General features: G+C 41.8%; 1 protein-coding gene across 2 annotated transcripts in view; it reads left to right on the plus strand.

Moving 5' to 3' along the window:
* Rhoq (ras homolog family member Q) overlaps positions 1 to 12,649 on the plus strand; it is a 42,061-nt gene that overhangs the window by 12,926 nt on the left and 16,486 nt on the right. Inside the window, exon 1 of one of the 2 annotated variants that reach the window (XM_070025523.1) lies at positions 2,464 to 2,544. The exons of the other annotated variant lie outside the window; for it this stretch is intronic. Within the exon in view, the coding sequence (XP_069881624.1) occupies positions 2,467 to 2,544 (78 nt within the window). The 5' untranslated portion in view covers positions 2,464 to 2,466. Of the gene's footprint in view, positions 1 to 2,463; positions 2,545 to 12,649 lie in introns of those variants that run through there. 2 annotated transcript variants of the gene reach the window in all.

Consider the following 12,649-nt stretch of genomic DNA (forward strand, 5'->3'; position numbering starts at 1 on the left):
CTCCATCCCCAAAAGTTACCACCAAAAAGCCAAGCTGGAGGCGTAGTTCAAGTGATAAAGAACCATCTGAGCAAGCAAGCTGAGCAAGTGCAAAGCCCTGAGTTTAATCCTAGGTACCTGCTCCCCTCCCTGGAAAAAGTATTAATATTTTATTCCTTTATGGCAGAATTTTAATTTCCTTTTTCTTTTTTTGATGATACTGAGAATTGAACCCGGAGCTTTAGCTTGCAAGACAGGCGTTCTGTCACATGAGCCACACCTCTTTTCCATTAAGTCCCTTTTCACAATGGTTATTTGGGGGTAGGGTCTCACTTTATGCCCAGGGATGGGATGGGATCCCTCTATTTTTGCTTCCCCGTGTCACAGGATGACAGACACATGCCGCATGCTTGGCCATTGGTTGAGATGGAATTTCATGAACTTTTCTGCCCAGACTGGCTTTGAACCATGAACCCCTAGTGTTTACCTCCAAACTAGCTAGGGTACCTGCTTGAGCCAAGTGGATTTTTTTTCTTACTCCTTTTATCAATCTTTCCTCCATGCCCACTCTGGCGCACACTAGGGGGACCATGTTCAGGTCTGTAAGGCATTAGAGTTCTGCTTTCTTAAGCAAGTAGGAGTAGGGCTGGACTCCCTCTTCCTCTCCACCATTATGACTCTTAATGGTCTCTCATGTGCTTGTCCTATCTATCCATCAAATGTATGCATATCTGCTAAGCACAGGTGAGTTGAGGAACCCAGATCCATCTGTTAGTGTTCATTCCTTGTAGAAGTGGTTTATAAAGTCCACTGAGAGGAGAAAATGTGTATAACTGACTGAAATGGGTAGAAAATGCAACATGCTGTAAAAATGGGAAAATGAACATTGTCATAAAGATGGCTCATGACCTGTTTTTTTGGCCAGGTTCTTCCAAATAGACTGGGTTTCTATAGAGCAGCCTCCCATTCCGAAATGGTGTTACTGGAGAAATTTATGCATCACCAGTCCATAGGCCCTAGTGTAGAATCCACAAAAGTGGATAAACTCCTCATAGTTCCAAAAGCAGAGAAATAAATAGCCAATGAAAACACTGTACAAAGACATTAAAAAAAAACTTTCACTCTATCAAATTGGACAAGATAGGAAATATTGACAGCCAGGATGCAGAAAAGTTGCTGTTCTGCCTGTTGTTGGGAGTGAAAACTGACCCAACCAGTTTGAAGGTTAATTTGGCAAAGTGCCTTGAATTTATAGTGATCCATTTCTATGAATTTATGTCAAGAAAACATTCATATTTACATAAAATTATATTCTTCACAGTGTTATAATGATAACTTACACAAGTACATTGATGTATAGTGAAAAAGCAATTGTTAAGTCATAGAATGATATACATTAGACTAATAGCCATTAAAAATGCTTTCAACAAATATATAAAGAAATATAAAAGGCTAATTATGTGTTAAGTTTGAAAATGCATGAGTTAAAGCTATACACACATATATCATGATTACAACTCTGAAGATATTCACATATATAATAGAGAGGAGAAGAATTAGAGCAACATAGTGAAAATGTTAAAAAGTGATTTGTGAGCCAGGAGCTAGTGGTTCATGCCTGTAACCCTAGCTTCTCAGGAGGTTGAAATCTGAGGATCGAGGTTCAAAGCCAACTCGGGCAGAAAAGTTTGTGAAACTCTTATCTCCAATTAACCACCAAAACATTGGAAGTGGAGCTGTGGCTCAAGTGGTAGAACACCATTCTTGATCAAAGAAACTAAGGGACAATGAATGCCTAGGTTCTAAATTCAAGCCCCAGTACCAACACACACACAGTAATTTGTTCTAGGTGGTGATACTGAATGTTTTTAGAAATGTACTTGTTTATTCTCTTTTTTCCATGTTTTTTAAAAGTCAGAATGGGTTGGGAAGATGGGGGAGAATGATGAAAGGGGTGATATCAATCAAGATGTTCTGATAAACTGCTTTGTTGAAAGGTAACTCCTTTGTACAGCTACTTAAAGATAATGAAAATATAATTTTTTAAAAGTCATTTTATGTTTGTGAAAGTTATAGTGCTGACAGTTTAAAGATCCTTTTATGAAGAAACAAAAGTTCTCTTCCCCCTACAGAAAAGGCAGGTCCCATGCTCCTGAGACATCGCTTTCTACTCCCAACTGCTTATTTCAGTAATGAAACCCTCTCTTGATTTCACACCACGCAAAACGAGACTTTTGCTCTCTTTCACATATATCTCTAATTCTATTGCACTCTTTCTAAGAGCTGTATCATAATTTCAGTCTAACTAAGGGTCAATGTTTATATTTTATGATTCTGTGGTCACAGCTGAGCCAGGTATTGTATTATAATAATTATTTTTTTCCTCTTGAATCCCTTTGTGTTTATTTGGGGTTAATGATTACCTTCTTTCTTTCCTTGTTTACTTTCCACTGTGTATCTGGATATTTTGCACTTGCCTTTCCTCCCATGGAATCAGAGATGTCTGGTATTCTGCCATTTTCTTCTAGGAGACCCCTCCTGAGCCTTCCTACCTGCTCCTGTCAGGTTGGTGCCTTGTACCAGCTGTACAGCTGCTTCCCCTGGATTTATCTTCATCTTTATTCAGATTTTGTCACTGTCACTTAATTATGCCCCTGTGTTCAGGATCCTCTGTCTTCTTCCTTTACTTTCTCACTTGATGTAGGGTAAACTTTATTCATTTCCTGAGAAAAGATTGTGGGCAAGTTTTTTGACACTTGGTCTGTTTGAAAATATTTCTTATTACTATTCATACATGACTGACAGTTTGAAAATTGATTGGATTTTTTTTCTTCAGAATTCCAAAGGTATTGTGCTACAATCTTCTAGCTTTTTCTATCCAATAGAAAATAGGAACATCTGATGTTCTTTTATCGTCTAGCTGTTTCGCAGCAGGCAGTCTGTATAGTAGAGTGTAACTGGCTACTGTGAGCCCTTGCAAAATAGAAACTAATGTCGTTTGGTTCTGGGAAATGTTCTTGGTTTATGTCTTTGACTTCTTCACTTCCTGTTACTTCACTTCTGTGACCCTAGATTTAAAGACTGGAGTTCTTAGAATGGTTCTTGCATTTTCTTACACTTTAATTCTCTTTGTGTCTGTTCTTGTGCTCTGTTTTAAAATATCTTCAATTTTGACTTTCTCTTTCTTTCCAGCTTCCTCTCTCTCTCTCTCTCTCTCTCTCTCTCTCTCTCTCTCTCACACACACACACACACACACACATTTTAGAAAGGACTTATTATAGTATAATAATATAAACTAGGGAGATACAAAAAAACAAAAGTATTTCTTGCTCCCCATGCCAGAAATATGAGTTAAAGATCTATAGACCCTTTCTCTCTCTTTCTTCCTCTGTCTTTGTCTCTTTCAAGCAATTCTGCCTGCAATGTCAGATGCTTTGGAGACAGACAGAGATCATGGTTGCAGGCCATCCCTGGGGGGAAAAAATGTTAGTGAGATCCTATCTCAAAAACAAGCCTGAGGTGGTAGCTCAAGTCTTTAATGATAGAAAGATTGCAGTCCATGTCTGGCTGGACAAAATGTAAGAGACCCTATTTGAAAAACAAGTAAAACCAAAGGGCTGGAGGCATGGCTTAAGTGGTGGAATACTTGTCTAGCATGTATTAGGACCTGAATCCAAAACCTTAGTACCATAAAGGAAAAAAAAAGATTGATTCTAATTTTAATGTCCAAGAACCTTTTTTGTTCTCTAGATGTTTCTTTTTTTTTCATTATCCTGTTGTTTTTGTTTGGGATGGAGAACCTTCTGTAATTTCTCTAAGGATATTTATGGTAATTCTTTAAAGTTTTTTTTTAAAAAAACAGCGTATCATTCTACTTTAATGTTCATTATTATTAATCTCTTACTGTGCCCTGATGTATAAATTAAACTTTATCATAGATATGTATATATAATATATAAAGAGGGTCAGTGCGATGTACAATTTCATGTATTTCCTGAGAGTCTTGATATAGATTCCCTTGGAGATAAAGGAAGGCTACTATATATGTTATGGAATAATTGAATTTAGATAATTAGAGTCTAGTAAGTCCAATGTCCATGTTACTTCAAAGATGGTCTTTTGTAAGTATATTTTGACCCTTGGAATGAACCTTGTTTTCTTGCTTGTCTGTCTTGTTATTCTTTCAAAGTTGTCTCCCTTCATATCTCTGCCTTTCATGATGGGTAGCTTGGCATTTTCTGAGATTTCCTCAGATTTACAAGAATGACACTTATAGGCATTAGAGACATATGTGCATGGGGCTGGTTGACACTGGTCTTCCTGTTCATTCCGTCTTTCAACTTACCACTGATGATAGTTTGAGGTGGACTTTTCTTTATTGGGGCGAGGGGCTGTCTTACGTACTATAGAATGTGTTCTACTCACTAGATGGTACTAGCCCTTCTTCTCAGCTGTGATCATCAAAAATGTCTCTAGTCGGGCTAGGAAGGTGGCTCAGTGGTAGAGTGCTTGCCTTGCATGCCTGAGGCCCTGGGTTCGATTCCTCAGCACCACATAAGCAAAAAGAAAAAAGCCGGAAGTGGCGCTATGGCTCAAGTGGTAAAGCACTAGCCTTGAGCTGAAGAGCTGAGGGACAGCGCCCAGACCCAGAGTTCAGGCCCCACGACCGGACCCAAAAAAAAAAAAAAAAAAAAAAAGTCTCTAGAACAGGTACTGGTGGCTCACGCCTGTAATCTTAGCTATTCAGGAGGCTGAGATTGGAGGATTGTGGTCCAAAGCCAGCCTGGGCAGGAAAAGTCACTGAAACTCTTACCTCCAGTTAACCACCAGAAAACTGGAAGTAGCACTGTGACTCAGTGGTACAGCACTTGGCTTGAGCAAAAAAGCTCAGGGGCAGTGCCCAGGCCCAGAGTTCAAGCCTCACAACCGACAAAAACAAAACAAAACAAAACAAAAAACGTCTCCAGACATTGTCAAATGTTCCCTTGAGACAAGACTACTTGTTCTTCTCCACTTCCAGTTGAGAGGCATTGTACCATGATCTCTTACACCCTTCCATCACCTTAAGACTAATAGACTATGAGCCAGAGCCATGGTTCCCATAAAAGTCTCTTCCCTAAAAGACTCATGTTGGACTGCCAGTGTCCTGAAGACAGGTTGTCAGTGTGTACTCTGGCCTGTCTATGTCCTCCCATTCAAGCAGCCTTTGTTCTGCCCTTTGTAGAGAATAAATCTCTTCTGCCTTTTGCCAGGCTGAGGAGTTTACCACAATAGAGAAGGGGATCTGAGATTGATTGCTTCATAAACAAGCTTTCAGTCAGCCTCTTGTTTGTATTTCCACCTTTGTTCCACAGCCAGAAGAACATGTTGGTCCAGTCCCTGCAGTTTAAGGCCCTCCGGGCCTGCTGATATGGGAACAGAGCTCTACCTTGACCTCTTTGCTGTCCCAGTAGCTGGCTACCAGAGTCAGTTCACTTGGTTTTGTTTTGTTTTGCCTTCTAGCTTCTAAAATTTTGTTGCTCTTATCTCCTTTCTTATTTGTCTTGTTCTGGTGGCTTTATGCCTTTTAAAAAATTACTGTACTGTTAAAGGACTTCAGAGAGATCAAAGATGAATATGTGTGTGTTTAGTCAACTGGGACTTAACTGAAGTCTTCCCCACTTTATAATTAGAAGTATAAATATGAAGAACATAGCTACAGTGGTGGCTTCTCTTTTCCCCAAGATGCTGAGGAAAATGAGTTTGTAAGAAGCCTCTTTGGTTCAGGCTTCAATCAAAGTAAATAGTAGCTGCATATCTTGGAAAAGATTTTATTTCCTCTGGGTCATGGATTTTCTGGCATATTTGAATTATACAGCCCCCAAGTCGACTAAACTCTGTGTAGACCATTACTTAAGAGTTCACATACTTTTTCAATAGGCCCATACTGTCTTAGGTCATAGCTTTCTTTGGTTGCATTTCAGTCACTTTGATTAAGCTGAGGTATTTTCAGGTAGTAGAGCCTCCTTAATGTAATCTATATTACAGTAAACTAATAACTATATTGTTTGATTTCCATTCGCTCAATTCTTAAAATGTAATTTTATTGCCAGTGGTTACATAGTCTTCCTCCCCACCTAGGCATAACTATCACTGAATGGTCAGTGACACTGGGAGACAGCAATGAATCCTTACTGCTTTGAAGGCAGAGCAGGTCTGGAGAGTTTCCTAGACAAGAGATTGCATGAGGGTGTGGATTGGGTTGGGAGGGGACACGGATGAGACAAGAGAAAAGTACAGAAGTGCATGGTTGAGGCAAAGGAGAACATGGGGGACAATCTGTCTTATTTTGGCAAGAGTGTGTGGTGTCAGGTAGGCTATTGAAGCTAAGGTTGTCAGAGAAACTTAGTGCCAGCCATGGCTGGCTTGAACACCAGGGTAAATAGTTCAGACTTCCTGAAGGGCATAGAGAGCAGTGACATCTGGGAAGATTAGTGCTGTGTAACAGAGGCAGTTCAGGACGTTTGCCAATGACAAGTTGTCTGTCCTGTGAATCCCAGGTGCATAGCGTCTTTTCTTCTTGCCTTTTTTGGACCTGTTTATATATTTAATCATAACAATGACCTTATGAGATGAGCAATATTTCTGTTGCTCCCTCTGCTTTTTTCCTAATAGATGAGAAAACAGGCTTAGAGACACTGAAAAAGACTTGTTCATGGATACACATGTGGAGGTAATACTAGGTCACAGACCAGGCCAAATCTACAGATTGTCTCCACTGCCTGGATCTTGCCAGTTTGCTTACAAGCCAGTGGCTCTGTAAAGGGAGGTGCCTAGTGTAACGTTTTCTAGACAGCACAGAACTCAGACTTAAGTGATGCACTCCAGACTCCAATGAGACTCAAAAAAGTAACACAGGGCAGGGTTCAGAGCCGGGACCTGTTGCCTCTATCACACAGGCTATAATCTAGAACTTTGGTCCACCCTACAGGTCCAATTGTTCCAGGCAGTTTCACCAAATGCCTGGACTTTGCTGCTGCCCTGGGGAGAGAGATGGCTGTCCTAACACTGCCCCAAAGGGTTTTCATGAGAATACACAGAAAGGACAGAATTAAAGCCACTGCATGTGAAAGCATAGCGCTCTCTCTCTCTCTCTCTCTCTCTCTCTCTCTCTCTCTCTCTCTCTCTCTCTCTCTCTCTCTCTCTCTCTCTCTCTCTCTCTGTATTGATACTGGGGCTTGAATTCAGGGTCTAGATGTTGTCCCTTAGCTTTTTCACTCAATGCTGCTGCTTTACCACTTGAACCACAGCTTCACCTCTGGCCTTTTGCTGGTAAGTTTCAAGGACTTTGCTGCTCAGGCTGGCTTCGAACCATGATCTTCAGATCTCAGCCTGCTGAGTAGCAGATTTTGTCAGGCCTGTCTGCTGTTTTTCTAACCAAGTTTTATGGTTGTTTCTGGTTTCCTGGCTTGTCATCTATAGTGTTGTTCCATTTTCCTCACTGGCCCGCGATCTGTTTTGGTCAAGGTTATATGGCTCCCTAGTCATAGTCTTTATTATGGGACATCCAGCTGCTGGGTGAATGTTTTGGACCTCAGGTGTCTTCTAAGCACTTGTTTTTTTGGCAGTACTGCAAGTTGGAATCCAGGGCCTCAAGCTTGCAAAGCATGTACTCTGCCATGTAAGTTGTGACTCAAGTCCTTTTTGGTTATTTTTGAAATGAGATCTTGCTTTGTGTCCCAGCTGACCTAAGCTGTGAACCTCCTGTTTGTGCTTCTCCATGTCACTGGGGATGACAGGCACATGCCACTGCCATCAGCCATCACACTTCCCTCATAGCTGGAATAGCATGTGCCTACCCAGCCATAGATTGAAATGGAGTCTTGTGAATTTTTATATCTGGTCTGGCCTTGAACCATGATCCTCCAGTCTCTCTGCCTTCCAAGTAACTAGGATTACAGACTTGAGCCACTGTAACCAGCTCTGAGCACATTTTTAAGGTATATTGGTTTTGCCATTTCGTAGGAAGCCACATAAACATATACACTTACCTAACCTATACAGTTTCTCCATGTTATTCCAAACGTCAATTTTATCTGCAACTCTCATTTTCTCCTATTTGCTTGACTGCCCCAAATCTGAAATTAAATGGAGAAGAAATATATCTGGTCTGGCATGATTATACATTAGCCATGACCTTATGCTAAGTGTCTTTCAGATCTGAGCTCATTTAATCTTCCCTCCTGCTTATGGGGAGAACTCTAAAAGAGAAAAGGGAAAGGTGAATAATATGCCCAAGGCCACACTACTAACAGATCTGACTCAATGGTTTGGAAAGTCTGTGTCTGAAACTATGGTACACTCATTGCCTGGTTAAACTGGTTGTTAGAGGAGCTATGTTAAACTATACTTCTGCCTAAACTATTCACGTCACTTTGGACAAGTGATACGCTTCTTACTTTCCTCATCCTAAGTAGAAGTTGTCCTGTCTCCAGGAATAATGAAGGCCCAGTGGAATAGTTGAAGTTCTTGTGGAAGTGGGAATCCAGTAGCCTTCCAGGGCTGTGAGGCTGCATAGGCTAGAGTGATGTGATGAAGTTTCTTACCCAGGGATGCAGGACTCCACAGGAGCTACCCATGTTATGGAAAGGCCAGTACTGGAGAGGAGGAGATAAAGGAGGTCATTCAGGACAGGCAGGGGGAGGGGAGCCCTGGCAGGGGAGGGGGCTTGCTTTACAGTGTGGAAGTGTAATTTCTGAAGTGTGTGTGTGTGTGTGCACACGTGCGCGCGTGCATGCGTATATTGGGATCCAGGGACTTCCTGCAGGGTAGTTTTGTGTTCACAGAAGTCTGGGTGAGTTTGTGCAAATATGTGGGAGGGTACTTGCTATATATATATATATATATATATATATATATATATATATATATATATATATATATATATATATATATATATATATAACTTTAAGTTGAGGTCGAATTCACAAAACATACATCTACCCACTTGAAAGTATACAATCCAGTGGCATTTAGTACATTCATAGCATTATGTAACCACCACCTCTATCTAGCTCCAAAATACTCTCATCACCTTAACAGAAATTGTGTGCGTTTTAAGGGATCTGTTCCATGCAGGCGTATCTGTGAGCAGTGTTAGGTCATCCTGATTTTGCCTGCCCACTGAGAGCCTTCCTCGTCCTCAGATGTTTGTGTTTGTTTGCCCAGTGGAGTGTGGTTCACATCTTTGGATTCCAAATGGACTTGTTAGTCATACTTTAACTCCCCCATGCAGTTTGGCTGCCTCTCTGGCCATGGAGAAGAAGCACTATTTCAGGCTTAATCAGGGTATAGTCATCTCTCAGTATCCTCAGGGGGAAGGGGGCGAGAGTGGTTTTAGAACCTCCTCATATACTGAGATATGTGAGTGCTCAAACCTCTTATATAAAACACAACGTATTTGCATATAACCTACACACATCCTCCCATATACTTCAAATCATCTGTAGATTACTTATAAAACCTAACACAATGTAAATGCTAGGTAATAGTTGTTATTTAGGGAATAAAGTCTGTTGTGTTCAGAATTTTTTTTTTTGCACATGACTATTTCTATCCACATTTTGTTAAATGTGTAGATGCAGAGATGGTGGATAAGGAGGGTTGGCTATTTACAGTTGCTAGGGTCTTCCTTTACTGCCTGTCTGCTTGTCTTCTTAATGCATTAAGAAGACATTAAAAGGACATGTGCAAGCGTATTTGTCCGTGAGAGAGAATTTAATCTCTGTAGTATAAATGTTGAAAGTGAAGGAGTGGTGGGAGGGGAGGGAAGGGAAGAGGGATCAGAGTATATCAGCTTGGTACTTGTATGGCACGAGCCAGAGATAGGTGCAGGTTCTCATCTATCCCATATATACACTGATGTATGTGTGGATGGTGGTATCTGTGACCACAGAGATCATAGCATTGTCCCCCATAGAAGGTATCCTGAGCATGCTCCATGAGCTGCAGAGACTGGATCTGTAGTAGAAATCTTTACATACTGATGGGGGTGGGAGAGAAAACAAGGGAAAGGGAGAGAGGGGAGCAGCAGCAACAAGAGTCAGGAGCTGCCTTTAAACCTGCCATGTTTCATTCTGATTGGACAATTTAGGTCACTTGCCCACCCAAGAACCAATGCCTGTGGGAGGGGCAAGGATGAAAAAAGACACACATTGATTAGCTTAATCCAGCCATGGACCTTCCATAGCCAAGTATGTGATCAGGGGCCTCCAGGCCCACGTGGCTGAGTGGAAGAAGGATGCTGGATAAACAGTCAACAATATCCTCCACACTGAAGTAAAATAAATGTCAAGGCAATGAAAAGAAAGCTGGGAGGGGAGAAGGAATAGCAGCAGGAACTAAAATGCTGCAAATACCTCAGTGTGAGGCTGTCAGACTGATCTGTGAGAGTGTACATCATTCAGGCAGGTGGGTTGGATCCATTGGTGTGCCCAGAAAAATAGGCCTGATCACAGGAGCCAATTTGATTCCTTGCTGAAAGTGGTGATGATGATCTGAGAAATTAGCCTGTCACCTGAGAATTCAGACACCTGATCCACTTTCTTCAGCTCAGTAGCTGGCTGAAGGATGAATGCCAGCACAGTGCATACCATCATGACCTGGTTGCAGCTTACGTTTCTGACTTTACCTCCCTTTCTTAATTCAGTAAGAGTATAGTAAGTAGATTCTATACACCTGGCTTTGAAGACTAGTCTCTTGCCTTAGGAGAGATTTGTTGAGGATGTGGATAAAAAGGAGACACTGCCTGGTGCCAGTGGTTCGCACCCATAATCCTAGCTACTCAGGAAGCTGAGATCTAAGGATTGCAATTCAAAGCAAAGCCAGCCCAGGCAGGAAAGTGTGAGACTCTTTCCTCCAATAAATTACTCAAAAAAAGATGAAAGTGGTGCTGAGGGTCTAAGTGGTAGAGTGCTAACCTGGAGCACAAAGAGGTTTAGGGACAGGGCCCAGGTCCTGAGTTCAAGCCCCAGGACCACACACACACACAAAAAGGAAACACTAATGTTGGTGTCATAGACTAAGGTGGAGAAGCCCTTGTGTACTTTGACAGGTAATGGAAGTGCAGAGTGTAAAGTGCTTGATTTTAATTGGGGTTTCATCTGGGATTGGTTGGATAAAGTGTGATTTCTAGACCAAAGCCTGGAAGATGAATAGGAGCCACCTAAGTAAGGAATTGTGGAGAGGGAAAGGAACATGAGGCTTTCTGGGCATTTGATTAGTTAAATACGTGTAGTTGGGCTCCTGGTTGATTTTTGGTGAGATTTGAGGTTAGTACGAAAGGTTTCTGAGTTTCTGCTTTGTATAGCCTGATAGGAGGTGATACCTTTTACTAAGATGGCAAACAGAAGTTGCAGATTTGAGGAGACGGAACAAGTTTAGTACAGAAATGTCTGAGATATTGTCACCCAATCAGAAGAAGGCATAAAGAGCTGGATCTGGAACTCAAGACAGAGAACTCAAGCTTAAAATAGGCCCAGCCTTGGCCCCGAGGTTTCTGCCTTATGTACTCCCCATCGTGAGTACTGTACTCAGAATTGCTCAGTATTGCTCTGTCAACAGTACTCTTCACTCTGCTCCACAGATCAGAAACTGGATTATTCCTTATTTCACACATCACCCCAGCCTGAGTCTATTCCAGAACAGGTCCAGAACCTACCATGTCTCAAGCTGTCAGCTGCCCCTATTTATCCAAGCCACAAATGTTTTGTCTCCTGAGTTCCAGTACTGGCCTTTCATGTATTCCTGTTTGTCTAGCTCAAAGCAGCTTAAGATGGACTTTATAAAAAGTCAAAGTGTGTGGTCCCCTTGCTTCACCTTTTAATGATGTTCTATGACATTCAGACTCAGATGCTCTAGGCCTCCTCCTTCCCAGGCCTCCTGCCATGCTGGACTTTCCCAGGGTCTCTCAGGGTCTCTCAGCCTGAGGTTTCTGAGGTTGTCCTCTGCCTTGTCATTTAACCCTCCCTCAGGTCTCAGGTTGGAGGTCTTTGCTGAGTGCTCTGATCAAAGTTGGGCTTCTCTGGGCTGGGAAGGTGGCTCAGTGGTAGAGCACTTGCCTTGCATGCCTGAGGCCCTGGGTTTGATTCCTTAGCACCACATAAGCAAAAAGAAAAAAGCTGGAAGTGGTGCTGTGGCTCAAGTGGTAGCCTTGAGCTGAAGAGCTGAGGGACAGCGCTGAGGCCCAGAGTTCAGGCCCCACGACCAGACCTTCAGAAAACAAACAAACAAAGTTGGGCTTCTCAATTAGTCCTCCTCTCCATGCCTGGCTCTTTCCCTTCATATTGCCTATCCCTAAATCTTCATTTTGTCCAAATTTGATCTGATTCAGCATCTCAGCTACATCAGATTCAGCCCATCTTTTTATAACAAATATTCCTCTTTGACTTATCCTCAATTGAAGTCTATGGATAATACTACCTCCCTAGGCTCATTTATTTATTTATTTATTTATTCATTCATTCATTCATTCATTTATGTTGGTACTGGAGCGTGAACATGGACCTTTGCATTCTCACTTGCCTTTTTTGTTCAAGGCTAGCATTCTCACTTGAGCCAGTTCACTTCTGCTTTTTTGCTGGTTAATTGAAGGTAAGAGTCTCATGGATTTTTCTGCCTGGACTGGCTTTG

This window comes from Dipodomys merriami, unplaced genomic scaffold (assembly GCF_024711535.1).
Source record: "Dipodomys merriami isolate MVZ:Mamm:240054 unplaced genomic scaffold, mDipMer1.0.p SCAF_17, whole genome shotgun sequence".
Classification (NCBI taxonomy): Eukaryota; Metazoa; Chordata; class Mammalia; order Rodentia; family Heteromyidae; genus Dipodomys; species Dipodomys merriami.